The 22,807-nt window shown below is 40.7% G+C and overlaps 1 protein-coding gene across 1 annotated transcript in view; it reads right to left on the reverse strand.

Annotated features, from left to right (window-relative positions):
- esama (endothelial cell adhesion molecule a) overlaps positions 1-17,262 on the reverse strand; it is a 66,241-nt gene extending 48,979 nt beyond the window's left edge. Inside the window, exon 1 of the mRNA XM_031826772.1 lies at positions 16,769-17,262. Coding sequence (XP_031682632.1) covers positions 16,769-16,835 — 67 coding nt within the window. The 5' untranslated portion in view covers positions 16,836-17,262. The remainder of the gene's footprint in view (positions 1-16,768) is intronic.
- Positions 17,263-22,807: the final 5,545 nt, after the last annotated feature.

Genomic DNA, 22,807 nt, shown 5'->3' on the forward strand with positions numbered 1-22,807 from the left:
TTATTGTACTCTAACCTTACAACCCTTCCCTTAATTGGTGTAAACTAATGGAAAACACTTAGGCTTCAACATTTTACAATTGTTATGTTTTGTTTGTTTTTAATCCCATCCTTCAGCTACCCTCAACCGCTCCCATCTATCTCTGAAGACCATTCAATTTTGATTCCTATTTGGCATATTTTTTAACTGTGCTGTTACACAAAAATTCTGAAACTTTATATTCTCATAGTTTCTACAGATTGTAAATTAAAGATCAACATTTTTGCAAAAAGTTTTATATTATTGATTGAATGACTTTTCAAATCACCCAGCAGTGCTATTTGCAGAGTTAGCTCCAAGTAAATGTTGCCAATCCTGTATCCCTCATATATAATATTCTATTGGTTGCAAGAATTTTGTATAATAATTTATATTGAAAGACTCTACATTTTGAATCCGTGGTCGTTTTGTGTATCAGTTCATAAACCATGTGCCATGGAATTGGTACATCCAAAATCTCTTCCAACTATTTTGCAATCTATATATATATATTTTTTTTTTCACCTTTATTTAACCAGGTAGGCTAGTTGAGAACAAGTTCTCATTTGCAACTGCGACCTGCACAGTGATCAATTTTTTGGTCCTTAAAACTGGTATACTTTATCACAATTTTATTTCACCAATGTTGGTCTTTAATGCAGGGCCAAAAGACAAGTTTTTCCTTTACCCCCTTCCATTTTTGCGGTAATGCTGCAATTAGTTGTCTGTAATTTTGGGTAGAGCAGACACTTCCATATATTTGTGTTAGCTGCATGTGTGACAAATCCATCCATCCTATTTATGATGTAATTTAAAGATTACCTTTTTTTTATTCCAATGTTTTAGTTTTTTTTTATCAATTAGTATGAGTTTAACCATAATATTTGTTCTGTCTTTTCTGCTGGATTTTTTATTTTAATTTTAGTGTTTGCTTAGTAGCCAGAGCAATGCGCGTGAGGTCATGTGATCCTCAAAAGGTTCTACAGCTGCAACATCGAGAGCATCCTGGTTGCATCGCTGCCTGGTACGGCAACTACAGAAGGTAGTGCATACGGCCCAGTACATCACTGGGGCTAAGCTGCCTGCCATCCAGGACCTCTACACCAGGCGGTGTCAGAGGAAGTCCCTAAAAATTGGCATGGCGAGCGGTACTGGAGCGCCAAGTCTAGGACCAAAAGGCTTCAACAGCTTTTACCCCCAAGCCATTAGACTCCTGAACAGGTAATCCAATGGCTACTCGGACTATTTGTATTGTCCCCCCCCCCCCTTCATGCTGCTGCTACTACTACTACTCCGTTTATCATCTATGCATAGTCACTTTAACTATACCTACATTAAATATATTACCTGAATATAGCCTCGCTACTTTTATTCATTTCTTATCTATTGTTTGCCTATTTTTTACTTAAAAATGGCATTGTTGGTTAGCATTTCACTGTATGGTCTGCACCGGTTCAGCGCACATGACAAATAAACTTTGATTTGATGTGCTGAATGCATGGACTTCTCAGATATTGCTGGAAAAAGTGAAATTTGGAAAAGTGCTGCACCTCTTGAATTTTGAGAGTTATTTTACAAAGGTGTCTTAGAAACTGCAGAAAACACTCTTTCAGATACTATATCAAAATGTTACCATGTGACTGAAGGAGGATTTGATAAAGTGATGCTCCTTTCCCTGCATCAGTTACAAGATGTGCCCATCTCTTCATGTACAATTGATAGGCCTAATATTGTCACTCATCAGATTATAAATGTAATCTTGTATTTGGCTAATGCTTATGTGTGAAATTAGTTTTGGTTTAGTTTTGATGGGCCGGCTGACAAACTGATCATTACACTGTTGTCTTTCTAAATTTAAAATCAACCTAGTCGCCCTCATTCAGTTAGGCTTAATTTAAATTGAATTGTTAAGGTGCATAATTATCTATCCATTCAGTGTGTGAGAGACTCATTAGCACCTGGCTGGGTACAACACAGTCTGATGATTAAGTTAGGAATAGGTGTAAAAAAAAAACACCTGTGTATGATTTCAAAATTCTGAAAATGAGTAGTGTTAAAAAACATTTAGGAAAAGTCAGGGAAGGACCAGGACAGTATTTTTTTGCATATTTTATTTATTTACAAAATCCAACACCAGTGGACGTTGGCCTATGGCGGTTCCAGCGTTATACAACTAATTGACCAATTCTCTAGCGACAAATCAGGGCTGTGTTCAGTACGTTTTTATGACCAGTTGAAAAACAGGGAGAGGTTGTGTTGTAGGTTGGGGAATGCTGTCAGCATGGCCACTGCTCTTTAAATACGTCACAAATTGCATCAAGTCACACCTTGCCACACCCACCAAACGGGAGCAAATGTACCTCAAAGTCTGTTCAAGAACATTTTGGGGAAATGTGACATTCAGTACAAACAGTTCCCCGACATAGCAAACATGCAAACGAACTGAACGCACTTTAGATCAAGCACGGACTGTGCAATGTAGTAGGGAGTTGTAGTTGCCAACAGGCCCATATCCTACATAGTTAAATTACCATGTTTACTGTGCTAAACTACAATGACAATAATCTATTGTGTTCCTACTTTGTTCGGTCAGTTAATTTTACACCAGCTACTTAGGTTAGTGTGTAGCAGACACGGAGAGATAGAGAATAGACAGAAAAAAGTGTGATTGAGTGATACCTCGCGAAGCAACTGCTCTATCTCTACCTGAAAATACATGATCTAAGTGATTGGTAGGTGGTATTCAGTAGTCATACAAGCATGACTTATTTACTTAAAATACTGATTTTGTCAGATATATCTAGAGCTGTTGCCTAAACTGAGTTAGAATTAAAAAAACGTCAAATAAAACTAACCGTAATATACACTGAAATATTTTATTAAAGTAATGTGGATTAATGGTTAACATGTGATAAGCAGTAAATGGGCAGTCACTACCATCATGGGACTTGTATTAATTGTTTGATTCTGTTATACCATTCAACCCACATAATGCATAGTGTATATAATGTAAAAAAAGAAATCGAAACCACTTATTGTTTTATAACACCTCTCTCTGACACGTTGGCGTCTGTGGGGAGTTCTGCCCGTGTGTGGTGCCGTCCCTACGCCTGTGAAATAATGCATGGGCTCCTGAAATGGGCCTCTTGTACTTGAGTGGTCTGTCGTTCCTGTGTAGTGTAAAACACAGCATAACTATAAGGCCCGGCCCCAGGATCCACTTCTGCACCAAATGATTGATGTATTATAATAATTGATTATGCTTATGTTGTATTAATAGAAGGGGAAGGGCTATAAGACCCCTCTGCCACTACATTTATATGGCCCTGGACTACAGATTAGCAATATATATATGCATTATAAGGTTTGTTCCACTGTTCTTTTCTAGTCTCTGCATCTTATAAGAAACAGTCAGAGTCTGAGAAAGCGCCTCAAAGCTAAAAGAAATTAGACACAGAACCCTGCAGATGAGTGAAAGAGACAAGTCAACATACCACTACATAGCAACTTGGGCAGTGGAATATTACTGATGCGCCCTTAGAAAAGACAGGAACTATTGTTCTCTCCTGCAAGTTTGTATAACTGTATATGCATGGGCTTGGTCTCATGAGTAGAAGGTGTTGACGTAGGCAGTTACATCACTAGGGGTTGACTGCAAGCATATTAAAAGGAACTTGGACTTTTCCTATTTTGCAGAACTCACGAGACATCATTTGTATGTTTGATCCTTGACTTCTGTCTACAGCTGTGTTTTGATTAAAATGTATATAATTTATAATTGCACATTGAGTATTCATTATTAAATAGAAGCCAAAGAAAAAGAAGCACAACAATAACATGACCACAGAGAGAGCGAGAGCTGGAAGAGAACGAGACAGGTCTATAAAAAGGAGGGGTTTGAAATTATCACCAATAAAGCGATCTACTGAACAGATGACAACTACGCCAGACAGTGCGTGTCATGAAAATAACAAATGCAACATATAATAGATGGCAGTTAGTTACTCGACTACATGCATAAACCGTCCATTTTGGACGTCACTATTGTGTCCTCTAAAAACCTATTTTCTCTCGATTCAAAGGGTCTTGATCGTTTGGCACCCAATCTTCTCTGATCGAGTGAGAGCACTAAACTCTCATGTAGCCTACAGCAGGTAGGAGCCTCCATCGGGATTGAGCCTATAATTACTTGATGGGCGATAGCCATATCCTCCCTTCTCAGATATGGGCAGTGGGAGTAGCATGGATCGGCCCTATTCGTCCCTTGGGGATGCCTTGCACGCCTACACCCTGAACAAACAAATCACTAAATGGAGAGGGGATAGAGGGTCGAAAATGAAATTTACACAGCCTAAAGATACACCATGCCAAACCTTTTGAAAAACACCTTTAAAGTGATTCTATCCATTCAGCAATACAGCAATCTACAGTTGAAGTCAGAAGTTTACATACACCTTAGCCAAATACATTTAAACAGTTCAATTCCTGACATTACATTTTAGTAAAAATTACCTGTCTTAGGACAGTTAGAATCACCACTTTATTTTAAGGATGTGAAATGTCAGAATAATAGTAGAGAGAATTATTTATTTCAGCTTTTATTTCTTTCATCACATTCCCAGTAGGTCAGAAGTTTACATACACTCAATTTATATTTGGTAGCATTGCCTTTAAATTGCTTAACTTGGGTGAAATGTTTCAGGTAGCCTTTCACAAGCTTCCCACAATAAGCTGGGTGAATTTTGGCCCATTCAACCTGACAGAGCTGGTGTAACTGAGTCCGGTTTGTATGCCTCCTTGCTTGCACACACTTTTTCCAGTTCTGCCCACACATTTTCTATAGGATTGAGGTCAGGGCTTTGTGATGGCCACGCCAATAACTTGACTTTGTTGTCCTTAAGCTATTTTGCCACAACTTTGGAAGTATGCTTGGGGTCATTGTCCATTTGGAAGACCCATTTGCGACCAAGCTTTAACTTCCTGATTGATGTCTTGAGATGTTGCCTCAATATATCCACACAATTTTCCTACGAAGTGCACCAGCCCTCCTGCAGCAAAGCACCCCCACAACATGATGCTGCTTCACGGTTGGGATGGTGTTCTATGGCTTGCAAGCCAAGCCTCCCCTTTATCCTCCAAACATAACGATGGTCATTATGGCCAAACAGTTCTATTTTTGTTTCATCAGACCAGAGAACCTTTGTCGATATAGGACTTGTTTTACTGTGGATATAGATACTTTTGTACCCGTTTCCTCCAGCATCTTCACAAGGTCCTCTGCTGTTGTTCGCGATTGATTTGCCCTTCTCGCACCAAAGTACGTTCATCTCTAGGAGACAGAACACGTCTCCTTCCTGAGCGGTACGACGGCTGCGTGGTCTCATGGTGTTTATACAGATGAACATGGTACCTTCAGACATTTGGGAATTGCTCCCAAGTATGAACCAGACTGGAGGTCTACAATTTTTTTTGCAGAGGTCTTGGCTGGTTTCTTTTGATTTTCGCATGATGTCAAGCTAAGAGGCACTGAGTTTGAAGGTACACATTGAAATGCATCCACAGGTACACCTCCAATTGACTCAAATGATGTCAACTAGCCCATCAGAAGCTTCTAAAGCCGTAGTGAATGTAAACTTCTGATCCACTGGAATTGTGATACAGTGAATTATAAGTGAAATAATCTGTCTGTAACAAGTTGAAAGAATTACTTGTGTCATGCACAAAGTAGATGTCTTAACTGACTTGCCAAAACTACTTTGTTAGCAAGAAATGTGGAGTTGTTGAAAAACGAGTTTTAAATGACTCCAACCTAAGTGTATGTAAACTTCCCACTTCAACTGTATGTCAATAAATGTTCACCACGATCCATTAGGAAGTCCATTGAAAAAGCAATGCATCACCTCAAAAAGCCTTAATATACAGCAAATAGATTCAATTATATTCTTTGTGTTTTGGTTACCAAATGTTTTATTGTTTTTAAATACTGTCCTTTGGTGTGCTAGTTAGGAGTTGTAATACGCTGGAGTGGCCAACGACCCAGAGGCCTCTGGTGCAGAGTGAAGCATGGCATGGAACAAGCGGAAAACGCTATTCCTCAGATTGGACCGTGATTCCAATGGACACACAGGGACAAATAAAAAAACTGGACATGCTAGCTACGCTAAAAGTATGTTGTAAATGAGTGGTGTAAGCAACTTGCCTTCCCCTCTGCACATCTTTGAGAAATTAATGTGTCAGATGTTTGTCTTTTTTTCCCCCTCAAGGTGCACAGTCAGTCATGTGAACGGCGCCACATTTACCTTACATTGTGCCACCAGAAATAGAAAAGGAGTGTGCTAGGGTACAAGGGGCTGACGGGGCCCCCTCCACGGGTGCGACTTATCTGCTCCAAGCAGGTTTCAGAGGGGCTGCGCTGGCTCCTGCTCACACTACTGGAACTATCTAAGCCAGTACTGAGAAGAAAGAGCCTATCCTTCACTTCAAAATAGCAAAGAGGAAAAATAGATATTTGAAGTAATTTATGCAGCCGTTCGTTTCTCTAAATGGTATTCATGAGGTATTGCTCAGGTGGTAAGAAGGCTTACCAGTCTCATTTTGTTCAATTTTCAGCTGTGATATCAATGGTGGGTTTTTAAATATTTTTTACTGGTAATGTCCTACACATCTTTCACCGGGCTCTGTCATTTTGGACGAGAGAGCCTTCCCGTATCTGTTTTTTAGAACGTGATATTTCACATTAGGTTTAATGAAATACAACATCTGTTAAATACTACATGGTTACATATTCTATCCCTTTGTCCTTTAGCTATTTAAATAGTCAGAGAAAATTAGCACCGACTCCACACATCCAACTCTTAGATGCAGGCACACATACACACACTTGCGTACGTGACAAAAACAATTTGTTTTTAAAATCCTGCATTCTCAAAATAACAGGCTATAAAACAGGGCCAGGCGAGTCAAAGGTGAGTCTGTGTCCGTCTGTCTCATTCACCCACCACCATCATAAAATTAAATAGCAGACAATACCCACCCCCCCTAATATTATTTGAATTCACAAAGCAGCCCCCACAACACACACCCTGTCCACTCGAGGCTGAGCTTCGCCCGGTTCTTAGATTAAAGCCCAGCGAGCTAATTTGCTGATAATCCACAATTCCTGCATCATCCCAGTCTAATCCTCACAAGCTCGATCAAACAGGCAAATCTCCAGCTCAGTATGTCCTTGTATCTTCTGCGTGCACACACACACACACACACAGGCAGTATAATGAATACGCGGACACTCAGCGGGCCCTTCAGAAGCCATGTAAAAGTTAAAGTCCACACATCTCCAGGGTCTGAGCTAACTAAACATGACACACTAGTAGAATGACAAGAACAATCTGACACCATAACATGTGCGCGAACAACTATTTACATATCCGTGTACCCAACTTTGAAGTCTTCAGGTAAAACAGTGGTAACGCCATAGAACTCAAGTCCTCTGTGAGGAATGTGAAAATGTGTTATTAACTGCGATGGGAGGTGATTATTTTCTGTAACAAATTCAACTGCTTAGGTGTGGAGTTAGGGAGAGACAGGCGAGTGATTAGGGAGGAGATTAAAAGGAAAGGTATGAGAAAGCCAGTCGTGTCACCCAAGAGGACCTGGGCAAAATGAATAGAGGGACGAAATAAATGGAAACTGAGTCGCTGTTGGTGAAGGGTTTACACAGGAATAGAAAATATAAGGATATGCAAAGAGCGTTAGGGAAATTTACTGATTTGGAGTTGGCTCTGAATGTCAGTTGGAAGATTGCTGGGGGTTTGCCGTCATAGTGTACTGCATTTCTTTCGGGCCATTTCATCATATGGATTTGAGAGACTCTGTATAGTGTGTGCCCAGTTAAGTAGAACAGTCAAAACCAAATCATCTTCTGGTGTGGTCCAACTCACCACTTGCTGCCAAGCATCACAGTGAAGCCTTTCTCACCTCAAAGTGAGGGCAATTCAGCAGCATTTCCCAAATGGAGGGTCAGAACCTACCGCAGAGTCTTCTGGATAGAGGCCGAGACTACCCCAAGTTCATATGCTGCATCATGTTGTCATTGGTATATTTCTGGGCAAAGAGTTAGTGTGGAAAAGCCAAACAAAACCAAACCTGAGTGCCCCACCCACCTAGCAAACTGTGCTTAATGCCAGGTTAATGGACATGACTCCCATGGATCGTAACTCCCTGGGAAATCAATGGCTGTAATGAACAGTCCCTAATGAAGTTTCAAAACGTCAATGACCACTGAGGGAAAGCTTTCAATTGAGAGACTAACAAAATGGCAATGATGACCAGTTAAGCATAATTTGTGGCTGTCTAAACCTAGAGTACCCATTTACCTACAGATCTTACGCATATATTCGAATCACCAGATCTCAAGGTGGAGTTTCCCTCAAGAAAATGTATTATTTGTACAGAGATTGGTTGACATAGTAGTATTTACATATTCATTCCACCCCTCAACTTTAAAAAAAAAAAGTCAAGCTAAGCTAGACAGCCTCAAATCCAGACTTAATCCTGATAGATCCTGTTTAGCATTCAGTTTAAAAACATCTACCTCTTCAAAGACATCCAGAGAGATTATGGAAGCTCTCTGCCTGCGGTACGGTGCTGTTCCTTTATACTGTAGATGCATACAGAAAAAGCGAGAAACCACCACACGAGGGGAAATTTCTCAATTGCCAGTAGAAAGGGACAATCCAAAGGCGGAGAAGGACATTGGTGAGGCGGAAACATTCAAAGAGATAGAAATAACACGTGGTATTAGCGTAAAGCAGTGTTTTCCGAACCTATACTTGAGCACCTCTCGCTGTTTCACTTATTTGTACTATTCTATAACTAGCACACCTGATTCAACTAATCACTAAGCCCTTGATTAGTTGAAATCAGCTGTGCTAGTACTGGAATGGTTCAACTACTATAAGTGGAACATCTAGGCATATTTGAGGAGAGGTTTGGGAACCACTGAATAGCATAGTTTGCAATTAGTTTAAAGCACATGATATGCTTTTTAAATTCCATTGTTCTTCCTCACACACAGAATAGTGTTATTACTTCACTTCAAACATTATGGCCAAGCAATGCTGAAAGGGCCATAGCAATGTTGATTATGAACAACTGGGGACAGCGATGGGAAAGTCAACCCCAGAGGCATATTCCTTCAAATCAATGCCTTTTAGTGACCATTTAATGCTGGTAGGGTATTGTAAATTATGAGTGATGGCAGAAAAGCTTTTTTGGCTCAAAAGTCTATCAAGCAATTCCTTTTGCAAGGGTCACAGAAATTGTACAACACTTTTTTGACAAATGAGAAACTGTTTTTGGGAACAACCAACCCACTCGAGGTTCTGAATTTGATTAGTGTTCCATCTTTATTTCTCCAAAAAAGGATGATTTAATTAGGACAATTCTCAGATGACGAGGGAGACTGACAGAAATTGTGAAATGGAGATATCTAGGGTGTCCACTGGCTCTGCCCAGAGTTATTGAAAACGCACTTTGGTGATGACAAATATGATTCTTAAAAAAAAAAGTTTTTTTAAAGAGTTTCGGAACCTAATGCATCCGATAATAAGCACAGAGCTCTGCAGCTTTCTCTCCAAAACTTGAGGGTTTTACATTTTGTTCGTCTTCCAAGTTGTTTCCGCAGGTCGCAAATAGCTAAATTTGCATGACACGAGCTGAATAAAATGTTAAACGCTTTGAAAATAAATAAAAACTTTTGTTGGCATTTCACAGAGATACGCTTGTTTGTGAGAAAAAAAACTTTGCAATATCCATCTTACCTCTATTATTGGTTTATGGCCTCTGGATTTGAGAAGAAAGATGAGTTCAACGAAAAGCCTGCCAGGTAGCCTTAATTCTCACAATTTTGACCATCCTACAAGGGTTAAAAACACCAATAAGTTTGGAACGGATTATGATAGAGACATGGAACTGGTTATTTTAGAAGATTATCTACACAATTAACATTATTTTACCTATTGGTCGAAACATCTATTTTTGATTGGACACCCTAAGACCTCTCATTCTCAACTGGCGATCCGGACCGGGGTCAATATGGACCGCAGGTCTCCCCCTCCACCCAACAAAAAAACAACATAGGGCTTCGAACCCACGGTATAATAAACACAAATAAGACATCGAATGCGTAGAATTGCAGGAAATTAGCTTTAAAACTGCAAATTCGCTCTTCACCAACAAGAGGGGTGTGAACACTTTGGGGGTCACATGGGTTGCGAGGTGGGAATTTGTTACTATGCCGATAAATTACATTATCCATCCGGACCTTTGCCACCGAGGAAATACGTGACCAGATTTTCTCAAATAGTACTCGAGTACCCCTGCCCTAAGATATCGTGCAGAAATGTATGAAAGATGTTGAGTACATTATAAATGTGTACAGCACACTGACACTGGGGGATGCCTTTCATAAACAACAATTACAGTCTGAAGTTTGAAAGCTGCACCTCCACGATACCAAAATAATGACATCATATGGCCCCAGAGCACGGTTGTGACCAAAAACACCCCTTTGGATGAAATCCTATAATTGCACAGCACCATGGAAAGGCTGAGAGAGGATGATTGTAGGGAAGGTAAGAGCAAATAAAAGGATAAGGCCAACAAGTGAAGGCTCGCCTACAGATCTATATATAAAACAAGCACTGTAGACATACAAACCAACAGACACACACAATACGTGCTTTTGCCTCCTTTCCAGGCTTGCTTTCAGTGTAATGAGTCCCCCTAGATCTAACCTCCTGGTTGACCTGAGATGTGCTGATGAGACGTGCTGATGAGACAAGGGAAGCGGGGGGAGGCTAGGCTGACAAGTTGACCTGTCCCCCCTGGGGGAAAGCTCTGCTGGGCAGGCAGAGGCTTGAGGGGCACGGACCTGCAAGACACTACTGGCTACGGAGGTGCTGGACAGGAATGACTGTGTGAATGTGTGTGTGTGTGTGTGTGTGTGTGTGGGGGGGGGGGGGGGGGGGTTGAGGGTGTATGATGGGAGAAGAGCACAGCGCCGTGACATTTAGGGTGACTCCTAGCCCACGTTACACAATGCCTCTTGATCACTTGCTCCTCCCCTCACTAGGAAAGTGCAACATCCACTCTGCCCTGAAGGGCTTCACTTAATAGTGTGGATATAATGACTTTTTCCACAAGGCTGGCTGCTGCGTTGCTGCTACTGCATACACAATTACTCTGGGTGGAATCGGCAAAGTGTAATTATCAATTTGTTAAGAGTTGAGTAGTTTGGTTCTCTGGAAATACCTCTGATGTATATAACAAACAGGTGGTGCAAAGGCTGGAATGTGTGCGTGTATGGACATTCACCAGGACTATTGCAATGCTATTCCTTCCTGCCTGTAAGGCTCTGGTGTAGCTAGCGGGTGCCTTCTAAGACGTCAGCTGCATGCTGCAGTAGGGGCATTGGCTGATGGAGCCTGGGCCTTGACTTGCCGTATGGGATTACAGTGGATTTCAGAGAACATTACACAGTCATTTTATAGCAGAGACAGAATAAGTGGGGTTTTGCCCATAAGGGAAATCCAAGCATAAGAAAGCACACTTGTCCAATTGCAATTAATCGACTCCGACACCTAGCGATATCACCTGCCCCAACCAGAATGACAAATAGGTGAGCAGGGATTTGAGATGAATACTGGTATCTTTCTTTCAATCATCAAAAATGTGTATAAGGGGAGTTGGGGATTCAGATTGGGGGCAGACTTACGCAGAGGACAATATGACTGTATTATGACACCAATTTAATGGCTTTCATCATAGTAAACAGTACACAAACCACAATACCTGCAGGGAAACTAGTTTGCACATGAAAAGATATGATCATCAAAATGTTATAGCAATTGCACCATAAAAATAAGGTCCATCTTAACAGAATGGTTAATCAATTACAATTACAGTATTACACTACAGTATGTAATGCTTTTCCAGTAGCTCAAAGCACTTCACATAGTTTGAGGATAAATGTTAGACGCAACAATAGACCCCCCCCCCCCCCCCGTAGCTGGAATCTGACAGACAGCAACATTTATCAGTGTGTGTCATCTCAGTTGTTGACCTGTTAGTTCTTAGGCCGCATTGTAATTGCTTACTGTAATGCCTCCCAAAAAGGCAGAGAGATGGAGGAGAGGTTTGACATCAGCAGCCTGTCGGGGTGCGTGAGCAGAGAGGAGAGAGTCGCTAGCAAAGCAGCTTGACAGCCTGTCATGTCACCCGATAATCTTGAAGGTTTGTAAATAGTAATTAGTAAGCAGATTGTTTGAAATGACTCTGTAGGTTTGACATGCATGTCATTGTTATAGGCTTGACATGTCATTTTACAAGACATTTCGTTGTTATAATTTGGGACATCCCTTTCAAAACCAGTATAACCAGTCTATAAATATCTTCTGGCATTGGTTTGGTGTCTACAGAGGGACATACAATGCCATACTGAGGGACAAATACATTGAGAAATAAACACAGCAGGAGACTCAAAATAACTCAGCCCTCCATATGCAAACAATACACAATACAAATGATCTCAGGAGAGGTTCTTATAACATGCAGCAGTCATGAATCAGTCACTTATGGGGGAAATAACGAGGAATGTAGTACACAGCCCTCTGCCCATTTGTCGAGCAGGCTCAGGCCATTTCCTCTTCCAGAAAGGAAGATGGGGAGAAACAGAAACACACACACACACACACACACACACAGAGAGAGTGTGTCTTTAAGGGAGTCCATAGGCCAGACACAGCATGTTGGGACTTGGGAAAGTCACCCACTGCTTTTCTCATGACCCCTGGCCAGCTTGTAGTCTGCTGTAGCTCGTGGGACAGTGCATGCGGGGAGTCATGGAGCAGAGCAGCAGGAAAGTGCTGTCTGTCTGAGGCATTCGCCTGGGGGATGTCCTGTGTGGCAGAAGCCACTAGTTGAGCTGCGTTTCATTTCAAAAGGTTGCCCCCTCCCTCAGCCCACATTCTCTCCCCTCTGTGGATCAGAGATCACTATAAGTAGGTCTAAACACAGCAGCTCTGCTTATTGTCGAATTGCTTTTCCCATTCAGTTTTATCAGAAACAGAGCCATTTTCTGGGATTAAAGGCAGCCGAGGGCAACTTTAACAAGGGGCGGAACTGCGGAGGACGCTTGCTAACGTTATCTTAGCACTAATGCTAGCTGCCCTCACATACCTGTCCATAACTGTGTGAGAGGCAAAGCACACAACTCGGGTGAACTAATTTCAATCTCCCCAGAGGTCCAAGGATGCATCACAATGTGAAATACATGGCCAGAGGCAATACACAGGATTACAACTGACCACTGTTCTCTTGGGGTCCAGATTGGACAACCCTCATTTTACCTTGTTATAACTAGTGACATGGGTTGGTGTTCTTTCTGTCATTACGTCTAACAATAGTCCAGATAAATCCACAATCCCCTGTAACAAATCGAGTCCCACACAAGAGACCAGCGACTTCAAATTTGGCCTGTATTCCAGGCTCTAAACGCCGTTAGGCAAGCCTCCAGTCCCTATTATTTTAAGAAACAAACAATTAGAGATAAGGCACAGTTGTTATAACTTTGATAGATTGCATTCCAGAGGATGGGGGGGGGGGGGGGTGAACTCAACGCACTGCACCAAATACAGTGGAGGGAGGAAACAAACTGCGCCAAACGATGAGGACACACCAGGCAGAGTCGGGTTTATTAGGCACCAAAGCGTTGGAAACAGACAAAGAGGGAGGGAATACCTGGACTTGTCCAATAAGAAACATTGCATGTCCTAATGATCACTACCTAGACTAAGGCATGCTGTATCTTGATGGACAGACATGTTGCTAAAATAAAGTCCAGAACCTTCCTCACTATTAAAAACAACACTGAATTCTAGAGAGTAGGTGAAGTATTACACATGACACTCTTCCCCAGGCACGCCTTTCCTCTAACCCAGAAGGATCTAGGAAGCCCATATGGGATGACCTTGTTAAATAAGTCAGTCCTTTGTAGAGCACACCTGGAAAACAAATGAAGATATTATCTTCCCAGGGATGGTGTGTCTGGAATGGAAGTGTAATCAACTAGCGTGTTGTTCCTTCCATCTCGTTTTAAACTTGTTCTAAGTATAGCATTTTAAATCCTTTGTTGTCCATTAAAACAGTTACGTTTGAGGAAGTATAAGGTCATGTTCAAAATTGGGTCTAATTATTCATTAAGGATTTTTTCCATTAATTACAGGTCCAAATTATCCAGATAACCCTGAACCACCTCGTGATCCGACTGAAAGAGCAAAAAGCCTTCAATTGTAACAATACTGGTACAGCTTTCCTTTGACCCACCCCTACCCACTCCAGTAATTAGGAAAAACAAATCCAGGCACATCAAGTAGCGAGACTTTTTATAAAAACACATTTCTTCAGTAATGAGATTCTGTAAAGTACTGGATACAATACAAGGTCACTTTAAACAATTACAACACATATGAGACTAATGGAATTCAAATGAGCAAAACCAAAATGACTAGGCTCAGACTTGACAATCCTAATTGATTTAGGGATCTCAGGACAATGTAACTAACACCATGCAATAGATGGTCCTATTAAATATGATTACTGTATGTTTTATAGCGCCTGACATGACAACATGTACTGTTGGCTGCTGTGTTGAGAGGACAAAGAGCATGGCCTAGTAAAAAATATATATAGATAACTGTCATTTCCATGTAAAAGCACCCATGAGCTGTTTATAGGATCATATCAAATTTGGTCTTGTTGGTGGCGGACCGCATTAGAATAATAGCCCGCGTGTAGAATAATACCCAAACATTCAAAGCAGGATATTACATTTTTCTACCTTTGTGTACTCGTTCAGGATAAAACATCCTCATAAAGAGATTGACATTCATATCCATAATTGTGCATTTCTGTGTTGTACAGATTAAGGACCCATGATGTCATTCTGTTACCGGGTGTTGATCCACTTCACATACTGCAGTTCAATAAACAAGAGATGTTCTCAAACTCAAGGCGTCATATCATAGCTAACACCCCATTCTTTCTGCAGAAATCTTTGAATCTTAATTTGGAGTAAATATTTATCAGATTTTGGAAAATGTGCTCACAAACGGTGAGAGATTTTACTGTCATTCTGCTACCAAACTTTGCATCTTCAATGTTCCTCAAGTAAAAGTATTTTAGCAACATCTTCAGTGGCAATTTTTCAAAGTAGACTTCTGCATATAGGTGTATGGTTTGCTAAACTTTGCTTGACATACATTTTAAAATGTGAAAAGTGAGTCTCAGCATTACTCTGTTACAGTTGAATTGCCCAAACCTAGATTCTAAAAAGGTCCAACTGAGCAAGAAGCTGCGATGAAAAGAAAACAATGCTGGCTACTGGCTTAATGTCATATTAATGGCATTGGGTGACACACAATTGCTGTGAAGCAGTGCATTTACAATACATTAGTCTAATGTAGCCTACTTTAACTCCAGACTTCAGTTCCAAGACACTAGTTTTAACACGTCACACACAAAACTAACGCACGCACACGCCCCCCCCCCCCCCATAATTCAACTATGTGATTGAAAAGGCAACAAAACAATCACAGGTTATCCTGTTTTCAAGAGAAGACAAACACAGCCATGGGAATGAAAGCATACAAGTAGAACTAGCCATCTTCCTGTTAGCAAGACTCTATTCACAACCATTTCCTCCCATGTCTTGGCCCCTACATCTTAGGGGACACACCTGCTGTAGACTGTTGCTGAGTCAAACAGATAACTAATTTATAAATCAGGTGGGTTATTGTTCAGCTACCGAGCAGTATTTTCTGCACTTCATACTTAAGGTAAAAGCTTGAGAATAGATTGCAATAAACTTGTGTCAAGTAATGATTCCTTGGAATACACATTACTATTTGGCAATGCCACACCCTGATAAAGTGAAATGAGCTCGTGTGAGATTGCCAGCATCAGCACATGATTGTTTTGGAAACAAAACACTGAAAAGGGCAGAGAATCCTAGGACAGATGTGGGAAAGAGAGATAGGAAGTTTCCACTACATCCCATTTCCAGTGAATACTTTGGTTCCGTTTTTGGGCTTTTTTTTTTTACTGGGAAAGAATACCACTCGTTAAAAATGCACCATGTCTGAAAATTCTTTGTCAAAATCTAAAAACAAATGGCAGTGTTAAGACTATTTCTACATGACATTGTCCATAAACTATATATACATTGGTTAAATTGTCAAATAAATGTCATTACGACCAAAATACTTGATGTTAGAATGCTTGATAGTGTGATGTGAAACAAGACTTTGCTAAACAGTGTTAGTCCACTGTTCAGGCAGTGTGTGTCCATTTTATAATAAAGGGATTAATCCTCCCTGGCCAGCAGAATTGTGTGTAACACACTTGTTTCAAATCCAAAGGAAAACGAACAGGTGTTTCAGGTTAAATCCCCATGTCGAGTACGGGAACTTATTCGTCTACTACTCCACAACAAAATTAGAAATTCCACTGTCTATTAGGTCAAGTTTTGTACTGTCATTCGGAGGCAGCTAGAACATTGTTTTATGTTGTCGGTGTTGTCAGTTCGAAGAAAATGTTGGTTACAAAACACCTTGCATCCACATATATCCTACTAAACAATAAGACCACTACTATAAATTGCGTTATTTCAAACTCAAAATGACTATTGTCTTACCTGTAAAAAACAAGAAAAATGTGAACGACAGCAAGATGCAAAGTTTCCTCGGAGTATACATCTCCATAGTTCAACATGCGTCTTCTGTTTGACCCACAGCCGCTGTTTCCTGTCTTAATGTATTGTCTCCCCGTTATCTGTGAGCAATTTCGCACTACCTTGAACCGCCAGAGCGAAGACTTGGGGTAGCGAGTTCAGTGGGCAATATGACATTATCCGGAGTTAAATCATCTCGTTCTCAGCAGCAGTTGACGTGAGAGTGATAAAGCCTCGCGTTCGCATTTAGCGTAGCGCGCAAATAATTATTCCAGCAGCCTACTTTGGCAAGTGTCCAGATCTTTTCTTACAAAAATGACTTCGTCTTTCATGCTTCGGTCGTCGTCAAAAACGAACAAAGTTCTCACAGTGAGAATACTCTGCCCTGCCACCTCAACAACCGACACCTGTGCACATTAGCAACGTCACGCTTGACATTCTGCGCACTTACAGGTGTAGTGGTTCTATTCCCAAATAAAGAAACCGTGTGAAAATAACTATTCCCAATTATAAACTGGGGGGTTCGAGACCTGAATGCTGATCGGCTGACAGCCGTGGTATATCAGACCGTTTACCACGGGTATGACAAAACATATTTTTACTGCTCTATTTACGCTGGTAACCAATTTATAATAGTAACAAGACACCTCGGGGGTTTGTGGTATATGGCCAATATACCACGGCTAAGGGCTGTATCCAGGCACTCCGTGCTGCGACATAGTTAAGAACAGTCCTTAGCCCAGCCCTGGTATATTGGCCATATACCACACCCCGTCGTGCGTTATTGCTTAAATAGAACCTTGGTACATCGATTACACATTACTTATTGTATATTGCACATATAGGATACATATTATATATGTTATTAGCTGATTCAGGGTATAACTAGGCTACTGTTGGAGGCTAGTGCAAAATGCATTTTTCAGTTCATAGACATTACTTATTTAGCTAGAGAGCTATTTCTGGACATTACTATCTAGACAGCCTACACACCTGCTATGTGTGCTGAGTTCCAAATTAAGAACTCAATGGGGGCTGGCAATGATACAGTATGATGACAGTCAACTCCTTAAAAAAATGGTGACTTTTTACAAATGATTACAATATAACAAATCAGCTGATAAAGCTTTTCAGACAATGGCCATGGTTAGCTCATATGTTGATACACACATTGAGGCTAATGCATAAGTGTGCAATCTAACCAATTCCAAAATGATCTAGTCTCTCTCTTTTCTTTCCCTCTCTTGAAACTCCAGTTCATGTTCTATTACTCCTTTAGATCTCTCAGGTGGCTAATGCAAAGAAACACGCCTCGGTGGCTTGTCAAGAGAGCTTTGGCACCCCCAGCACTTAGCAGGCAACTTGGAAGTGGAGAATGTAGACAAGCCCAGCCCTTAGAGGTGAATACCTGACTCACTCTGCTTTCTCTGAGGCTGGTCGGTTGCCATGGAAATACTGGTGAGACTAATGCAGCAGGATTACTAAATTATTAGAGTCCAAAGGCTACTGGGTCGCATCTATACGTATAAAGAGTTGCCAATGTTGCCAATGGATTACATCGGGACCTCCCCTGAATTGCTACATTCAGAGGGTGGTTGTGTCAAGGTGGTTGTGTCAAGGAACATGAGCACTGTCTGAAAGAAAACCGGATGTGTTGGCCCCTAGACTGAAAATGCCTATATTTTGATTAATTTTATATTCAAGTTCAGACTATTTTTGATGAATCTCCTATGCAATTGCCTCAAAGCCGATTTCTCTACATATAGGCTTACTAGAATATCTTATAGTTAGTAGATGTGAAGCCCATGCAGGCTATAAAGCAGGGCTGGCTCTAGCCTTTTGGGGGCCCTAACTGAGATTTGGTGACCCCACATAGTTTTAAAGGTAATTCCTGCAATTCTACAAATTTAGCCATGGGGCAGAGAGAAAAATGTGCAATTTTACCGCTAATTTCCTGTAACTCGACCCCATTTTACCAGAGGGTGGAGAGACATTCTTGCCTTTTTAAAGCTAATTTCCTGCAATTCTACACATTCGCCATGACTTATGACATGTTAATATGATATCTGAATGAGAGTGACTAACAAAATCAATGGGGGCCCCATGGAGGTAAGGGGCCCGGGGGCACGTGCCCTGTGTGTCTGGTCATTATTCGGCCATGATTACTGCAAGTTTAGATAGATTGGTTAATTATTCTAGCCAGCTAAATAAAAAAATTGCTGAGTGACTGTCTGTAGCTATGTTTCCAATAACTTGTCCAGTGATTTTTTTTTGTAAACATTTAGAAAGTTTTCATAGAAAATACATGCGACAATTGCCTGTTACAGTGCGTGTCCATTTATCTATCTTATGTCGATAAAAAAAGCTGGATGTAATGACGTCACATTTTTTTAAAATTATAACAAAATAAGCAAAAACCTACAGTGTCAAATAAAAATGAAGTGGTTGAAGTGTTTCCATTACACATTTAGGCAAATTGCGCATGAATACATTTTCGAAAGCCTGTATGCTCTCCCACCAATCTGTTTCATGTCTCAGGTAGCCCGTGAAAGCTAGCATGGATAGAATGCAATAATTGATTAACATTTATTATATTGTAATAATTCTCATCTGCCAACATATTGCCAATGGTCCATGCCATGGTGAAACTTGTACTCCTGCAGATCTGAAAATGTTGGATTGTGAAACTTGCCAGTCAACCAGAAAAGCAAGGTGAAGTAATTTAGAAAACTCTTGAAAGTCAGGACAATCCTTGTCCTGCAAAGAACCATCATTTTTTATAGTTTACATTTTTATATAGCAAGCAGTCGGCTTAGGCATTCAGAATCAGAGGTGTGGACTCGAGTCACATGACTCGAGACAGATTCGAGTGACAAATAGGGTGACTTGCAACTCGACTTTGACTTTAACACCAACGACTCATGACTTAACTTGGACTTGAGCCTTTTGACTCGAACTGACTTGTCCAAATAATAAAAATTATGCTTTTTAGAAAAGTGTGCAGCGCATCAACTCTTCATTTAACGGATTACAGTTTGAATCGGAGAGCAGCCAATCAAATTGTGCCAGCTGAGAAAAAGGAGCCCTTGGAAAGATGATACCCAAAATTATTATTTTCGGATATAAAGACTACACTGTAGTCATCAAAAAACGGATTGCAACTTGCAAAACATGGGGTAAGAAAATTACAGACGGAGGCGCAACAACTTCCACATTTTAAGCTGTACAAAGAACGGTAAGTCGTGGTTAATATAGCCGACAGCTATATAATTTATAACTTGCTAGTGTATTTATAACTTGCTATAACTTGCTAGTGTAGCATGTAGGCTAACATAAAGTTAAATCAATAAGCCTCCACACTGTCAGTCAGTGCAGGAATGTGATCAGTGCACCCAAGATGGCGCTACAACTGGTCAGGCAGTTGGAAGCCTAAATCCTGCCTGATGTTACTGCTGTTCCTGAAACCATTGACATACGTTAGCCTACTGTAACCACACACACAGAGGGTGTGTGTGTGTTACATTTGGGCGATTGTGTACAAGTCTACATCGCCTGATTGCGATCCTCGATAGTCGATCACAATGGGGGGTTGGAGGTGCGGGTCTTTCTCATGATGTAGCCATGATGTATTTCCATAGAAATATAAAGTTTATTTGGAAATAAATAAATAAATATTTTTAAAAGCATTCACGATTTGCGTAAATGTAATATACTAACTATTACTCTTGTTAAAAATATGAAATGGTATTACATTTGGTGAAGAGCACATTATGACTTGTTTAGGACTCAAAACTCAAAGTTTAGGACTTGAGACTTGTCGGTCTTGACCTGGGACTTGAGTTCTAAGACTTGAGACTTACTTGTGACTTGTAAAACAATGACTTGGTCCCACTGTTTAGAATTAAATGTAGAGTGCAGCTTTATAGTTATTTAATGATATCAAGTGCCCTACGTACCTTAAAAATTATTCTGCATGAATTTTTTTGAAAAACACAGTTTATCATTATTTGTCACAATAAAGAAAGTCAGACAAAAGAAAAATCCACCCTGTCAAGAAGATAAAAATGTTGTCGACTCTTTAGAAAATGTATCCTCTCTGCCGTTTCCATTATACATGTTGCAATGATTTATTTTGCGACATTGCTTTTGTTGAATAAACCTGGGTCAATGGAAACCTGCCTAGTGACTGACATGACCTCACGTAGCAGGGGTAGAAAGACGCATGAGCAGAGTCCCCACCAGTGGAGGCTGCTGAAGGGAGAACAGCTCATAATAATGTGTTTGATGCCATTGCACCTATGGCCCTCCAGCCATTACCACAAGCCTGTCCTCCCAAATTAAGTTATACCACCAACCATCTGTGGTCCCTACTTCTGTTTTTTTTCTAGGGGAAAGGGAAGTTAGGTTGTAAATACTGTATCCCTGAAAACTAGAAACATCCACTTTCTCCCAAATCCGCTAAGGGTGTGACTGACATAACAAGAGAAAAACTTCTAATACACAACCACATTCTGGAATTGCACCTTGTGTATTATACTATGCTAACTCTCAACAATAAGTTGAGACCCCGACAGAGTTCCTAAACAATACATAATTGTTCTAGATATCATTTTTCAGAATTGGGACATTTAAATGTTGTGGCCTGTTATGGACGACTATGGGACATTGTGGCATTGTTCGGCTATCCCTGAGCAAATGTCCGCTCTCCTTAACCACAAAACGCATACAGACAGGGCTTGCTGCCAAAGGCAGGGCCCGCAGCCTGTTAAGAAGACAATGTGCATTGAAGTTAAATACTAGGGAGGTTGAAACAGCCGCTGCCATCTCGAAGAGGCTTAAGCAAACAAAGCATCTTCACTAAAGGTAAAGAAGAGGCAAACACCTACACTACCGGTCAAAGGTTTAAGAACACCTACTCAAGGGTTTTTCTTTATTTTTCCTATTTTTTACATTGTAGAATAATAGTGAAGACGTCAAAACTATGAAATAACACATATGGAATCATGTAGTAACCAAAAAGTGTGAAAGAAATACAAAAATATATATTTTTTCAGATTCTTCAAAGTAGCCACCCTTTGTTTTGATGAAAGCTTTGCACTCTTGGCATTCTCTCAACCAGCTTCATGAGGTAGTCACCTGGAATGCATTTCAATTACCATGTGGGCCTTCTTAAAAGTCAATTTTTGGAATTTCTGTCCTTAATACATTTCAGCCAATAAGTTGTGTTGTGACAAGGTAGGGGGATATACAGAAGATAACATGGACTTGGTATTTTACCAAATAGGGCTATGTCAATAACAGCTCAAATAAGCAAAGAGAAAAATGACAGTCCATTATTTTTAAGACATGAAGGTCAGTCAATATGGAAAATTTCAAGAACTTTGAACGTTTCTTCACGTGCAGTCACAAAAACCATCAAACACAATGATGAAACTGGCTCTCATGAGTACAGCCACAGGAATGGAAGACCCAGTTCATTAGAGTTACCAGCCTCAGAAATTGTAGTGCAGTGCAAATAAATGCATCACAGGGTTAAAGTAACAGACACATCTCAACATCAACTGTTCAGAGGAGACTGTGTGAATCAGGCCTTCATGGCTGAAATACTGCAAAGAAACCACTACTAAAGGACACCAAGAAGAAGAAGAGACTTGCTTGGGCTAAGAAACACAAGCAATGGAATTTAGACCAGTGGAAATTTGTCTTTTGGGTCTTTTTGGTCAACCGTAAAGCATGGAGGAGGAGGTGTTATGGTGTGGGGGTGGTTTGCTGGTGACACTGTCTGTGATTTTATTAGCCAGCATTGCTACCACAGCATTCTGCAGCGACACACCATCCCATCTGGTTTGGGCTTAGTGGGACTATCATGGGACCTGTTTTTCAACAGGACAATGACCCAACACACCTCCAGGCTGTGTAAGGGCTATTTTTCCAAGAAGGAGATTGATGGAGTGCTGCATCAGCTGACCTGGCCTCCACAATCCCCAACCAAATTGAGATGAT

This window comes from Oncorhynchus kisutch, linkage group LG6 (genome assembly GCF_002021735.2).
Source record: "Oncorhynchus kisutch isolate 150728-3 linkage group LG6, Okis_V2, whole genome shotgun sequence".
Taxonomy (NCBI): domain Eukaryota; kingdom Metazoa; phylum Chordata; class Actinopteri; order Salmoniformes; family Salmonidae; genus Oncorhynchus; species Oncorhynchus kisutch.